Below are 5,233 nucleotides of genomic sequence, written 5' to 3'. Positions count from 1 at the left end.
GTGCATGTGTGACAGCGGGAGGTACAGGGGAACTCTCGGTATCTTCCCCTCAATTTTCCTGTGATCCTAATATTGCTCTAAAAAAGTTTTATTTGAAACACAAAAATACTCATTAACAGATCGTTCTTGGTTTTGAAAATGGAACATTTCAGTATGGTGTGGAAAAACAAAGAAAAACAAGGATGGGGGGAAAAAACTTCAAAAATGACTATTTCTTTCATGATAAAGACAAATAAAATCTGTACTACAAGGCAATATTGTTGAAGAATTGCAAAACAGACTGGTGATTTATGTTTTTTTGTTTTGTATTGTTTTTAATTGACATCTTTGTACATGTGCTTTCTAATCAGAGAATTATAAGCATTAGATCTATATTAGATATTTCCTATATATGACTCAGTACGATGTCAAGGGCACTATATTAAAAAATTGCTTAGTAAGCAAAAGAATAAAGTGATCTAGCTTGTTGGTGAGTTTTCATTTACATTCCGCTGCCAACTTCTTATGACACTTCTCTCTTCAGGTGGAATTACATTTGACGTGGCACAAGGCAGGGATGAAAAATTATACAGCAATAACCACATTCATCTTGCTGGGACTGACAGATGACCCAAAACTGCAAGTTCTGCTTTTTGTATTTTTGTTTCTCACCTACATGTTGAGTGTGTCTGGGAACCTCACCATCATCACCCTCACACTTTTGGATTCCCATCTTAAAACTCCCATGTACTTTTTCCTCCGGAATTTCTCTTTCTTAGAAGTTTCCTTCACCACCGTCTGTATTCCCAGATTCCTGTATACTATGATAACTGGAGATAATAATATCACCTACAATGCTTGTGCCACCCAAATATTTTTTGTTGTCCTCTTTGGAGCAACAGAATTTTTTCTCCTTGCCGCCATGTCCTATGACCGTTACGTGGCCATTTGTAAGCCCCTGCATTACACAACCATCATGAACAACAGAGTCTGCACTACACTCGTTCTCTGCTGTTGGTTTGCTGGCCTGTTGATTATCCTCCCACCTCTAAGCTTGGGCCTCCAGCTGGAATTCTGCGATTCGAATGTGATTGATCATTTTGGCTGTGATACATCTCCTATTTTACAAATAACCTGTTCGGACACAGCGTTAATAGAGAGAGTTGTTTTGAGTTTTGCCGTGCTGACACTCATTATTACCTTAGTGTGTGTAGTACTTTCCTACACATACATCATCAGGACCATTCTAAGGTTCCCTTCTGCCCAACAAAGGAAAAAGGCCTTTTCCACCTGCTCTTCCCACATGATTGTGGTTTCCCTCACCTATGGCAGCTGCATCTTCATCTACATCAAACCTTCAGCGAAGGAAGGAGTGGCCACAAACAAAGTGGTGTCTGTGCTCACCACTTCAGTTGCCCCTTTGCTTAACCCATTCATTTACACCCTTCGAAACAAACAAGTGAAAGACGCCTTCAAGGACACAGTGAAATGGATTGTATTTCTCACAAAGAAGTAAGAGACGATTAATGTTTTTAGAGGTTATTAAATTAAGTTTAAATCTAACCTATGAGTGACATTCATTAATTTGCCAAATAAATGGTTTCTTCTTATTCTGAGATTCATCGAGCTGTTCTGCTCCCAGGAACCTTTGTCTCTTAGAATGCAAAAGCCAAAATCAAGCTCTTTATTTCTCTTTTCTTTAAGTTTATTTCATTCTGAATGGTTTCTTCAATAAATGCACATTTCAGAGACTAGATTCTCAACATACTCAGTGTCATAAAAAGAAAATGCAAATAAATAAAGTTGTTTGTCTGGCCATAAAGCCTTCTCCTGATGTGGAGTATAAATGCCCAGAGACCATTTCTCACTTGTTGAGAATACTTTAATATCGAGCCTCTGATTACACAAAAGTAACGGAAGATTCTTTACTGAAGCTTTAAAAGTGATCTCAAAGGAAAGTGTGCATTCCAGAGCTCTTCTTCTCATTTTAAAATGTCCATTTTTCAGGAATGAGAAGATGTTAATAGGGCAATTTCAAAATCAGTGAAAATAATTATATTTTTTTCTTTAAGCCAATTTACCCACACCAAAAAAAAAAAGAAAAGTGTTTCTATTGGCCTTTCTGGAAGACTACTGCATGTGAAATATGAGAAGAAAAAAAAAACAGGACTTCCAAGTGCTGGATACCTTCCACTAACATTAACATCGATGGTGCCAAGTCATAGACTCAAGGAGAATAAGCCTGAATTTAGGGGTAGAATGACTAAATCTTGGTTAAATAAGTTCTCCAATATTCAGACTTACATTGTTTCTTGATTTAAGAAGAATGTTAGAGATTAAGAGAATTAATCAAAATATCAAAAGAGCTCATAATTTGGGAAAGACATCCTGAGAGGCATTTGATGGCTGAAGATCAAACCCAGATATAGTGTGGAAAAAAAAGATAAACTTAGAAAAGAGGGAGAGAGGTGGAAAAATGGGTAATAGTCATGTAGGAACCTTGGACCAAATAATTGAAATTCTTGCCATTAAATAGTTAAAAAGTCATTTTATTGTTTTCATATTTTATAACTGTGAAAGTAAAATTGTGTGCTTTTACAGTACATATGCAACTATTACCTATGTCTATTAACATCATCTAGTTACTTGAGTGTACCTTTTATTTTTATCATATTTTCAGTTGTTCCTATAAGATAATGGCTAAAATATAAGTACAGTCATCTTTTAGACTTCACAAGTATTCAGGGAAAGTAGGACTCTACTCTCCAAGGCATTTCTTCTTTTTTCATTTAAAATTTCTAAACTCCTAGAGCCCATACTGATATAAATAAATGATTTTTTAAATTAAAAAATGAGAGAGAAGAGAGAAAGCTCCTGTGTAGAAGTATTCTAAATAATTTATGTAGACACTCCATCCAAAAGAAGGGGAAACTTTACAGAGGAGAAACTGACAAACATTATCTCAATCAGGCAATCAAGGTCAACATCAATAGCCATAAGTCATGCCTTGGTGGGTTTGGCTCGGTGGATAGAGCATCGGCTTGCAGACCAAAAGATCCCGGGTTCCATGCAGGTCAAGGGCACCTACCTTGGTTATATGATCCTCCTTGGTCCCAACCCAAGACAACTAAATGTAATGTGGTATCCTACAGGGGATTGTGGAATAGGGGGCGGTGGGGGGAGAGGGAGAGAGATTAGGTGAAAACTACAGAAATCTGAATAAACTATGGACTTCATTTAATGATAATGATTCAAGTCATTCACTCTGCCCTCAAAGAAGCTCTTCTGCCAGGGCTGGTAGCTACAGCTTTCAGCCACACACACTCAGGAATCAAAATTGGTTTTATAATTAAATATACTCAAAACATTTTGAGATCCAAGATGGCAGCAGATTAGGTAGAAGCTACACTCACCACCTCTCAGGACCAAACTAAATTATAGAAAAATCATCCTGAAGAAGAGCTGCAGAGAAGCCTTGTAACCATGGACTTATAGAAGAAGCCACAGGGAGACTGATAGGAAGTGTGAAGGAGCAAGAGGATTGGCAGGGCTCCCACAGGTGGCAGCTGAGGTTCCGGAGGTATATGTCAGCTGCGGGGTGTTCACCATGAGAACTGGGGGTCTAAATCCCAAGCCAGACTCCCCAGCCCAGAGCACCAGAGCCAGAAAGTACATAGCATCTGGCTATGAAAGATGGCTCTTAAAGGCTTCTGCCACCACCAGGAAGAGATGGCTCTTAAAAAGGCAGTGCATAAAAATCCATTCACAGTCACTCACTTTGGGCTCTGGCAGAGGGAAGGCAGAGCAAACTAGAGCCACAGGAGGAGAGTCTGGGGTAGGTGACTCTCAGGGGGGAGCACTGAAGGGTAAGCCACCAGGATCTCTGTACTGAGTCATTCCCCCACTGCACAAGCCATCTTTCTCAGGCAGAGCACTCTCCTCCATGAGTTAGCAGCCTAAGGGAAAGCAATAGCTCCACCCTGTGGAATTCATCTCACCCCACCCTGTGAAACTTATGCCCTATTGAGGAGTATAGCCAGAGGCTCTTTCAGTGCCTAAACTAAACAGGCTGTGTTCTTTGAGAACTTTGCTGCCTTTCCCCAAGCCCAGCTGCTAAAAACCAAACTTAGTGTGCAACTTGGTCCTTTCTGCACACAGACACCCAGATCCAGCAGAAGCAGCCAAAAAATGGATCATTCATAGCTCCAACAGGTTTCCCAGGGCCAGTCACAGGCAATGTCTGACATTGTCCTACATCAGAGTCCCCACAAGAGACCCATATGCAATACACCCAGTGACTAGCTTCAGACAACAACAGAGCAGGATCCAATAAGCTTCACACACAGTATATACAAAGTAAGATCTCAGCAGACACCAAAATCTGCTGAGGCAAATACCACATCATATGATCAGCACCTGAACAGAAGCTCTCATGCCATGTTGGGGTTTGAGCCTCACAGTCAGCCAGCCTAAGTATGGATCCCATGCATGAACACCCCAATAGCAATCATGATTCAATTACAACAGGGGAGCCTACATAGCCCACACAAGGAACATTCCTAGAGCTCCAGGTCATGTGATCAAAGAGACTACACCACTGGGTTCCATAGGACACCTACAACATGAGGCCACACTACCAAGGTAGGACTCATAGCAGATCTACCTAAAACAGAAATAAACACAAAGAGGCAGCCATATGGGGAGACAAAGAAACAGATCCCAAATGCAAGAACAAGAGAATTCTCCAGAAGAAGAGTTAAATAAAATGGAGGCAAGCAATTTACCATATATAGAGTTCAAAGCAATGATTATAAGGATGCTCAACAGCATGAAAAAGGACATAGAGGCCATAAAAAAAGGACCGGTCAGAAATGAAGAATTCAATATCTGAAAAAAAAAAAATACATTTCACGGACCTGATCAAATGGCTCAGTTGGTTGGAGTGTCATTCTATACACCAAAAAGTTGTGCGTTTGATTCCTGCTCAGGTCACATACCTAGGTTGCTGGTTCGATCCCTGTATGGGAGGCAACTTTCTTCTCTCTCTCTCTCTCTCTCTCTCTCTCTCTCTCTCTCTCTCTCTCTCTCTCCCTTTCCCCTCTCTCCAGAAAATCAATTAAAAGTATATCCTTGGCTGAGGGGTTTTTTTTAAAATACATTGGAAGGAATAAATAGTAGGTTGGATGATGCAGAAGTTCAAATCAGCAATTTGGAAGACAAGGTAGAAAAACACCCAATCAGAGGATCCTATTTG

At 40.1% G+C, this 5,233-nt stretch overlaps 1 protein-coding gene across 1 annotated transcript; it reads left to right on the top strand.

The window, feature by feature from the left end:
* The first annotated feature begins 556 nt into the window (after positions 1-556).
* Positions 557-1,495, top strand: LOC103292391 (olfactory receptor 6C2-like). Its single transcript, XM_008148588.2, has one exon. It carries the CDS (start codon positions 557-559, stop codon positions 1,493-1,495), a length of 939 nt encoding a protein of 312 aa, XP_008146810.2.
* Positions 1,496-5,233: the final 3,738 nt, after the last annotated feature.

This window comes from Eptesicus fuscus, chromosome 7 (genome assembly GCF_027574615.1).
Source record: "Eptesicus fuscus isolate TK198812 chromosome 7, DD_ASM_mEF_20220401, whole genome shotgun sequence".
Taxonomy (NCBI): domain Eukaryota; kingdom Metazoa; phylum Chordata; class Mammalia; order Chiroptera; family Vespertilionidae; genus Eptesicus; species Eptesicus fuscus.
Note: the sequence above shows the minus strand (reverse complement) of the source record. Positions and strands in the feature narration are given on the sequence as shown.

Excerpts from the sequence above, each read along its gene's own strand:
- LOC103292391 (XM_008148588.2), top strand. The coding sequence starts at position 557 with ATGAAAAATTATACAGCAATAACCACATTCATCTTGCTGGGACTGACA.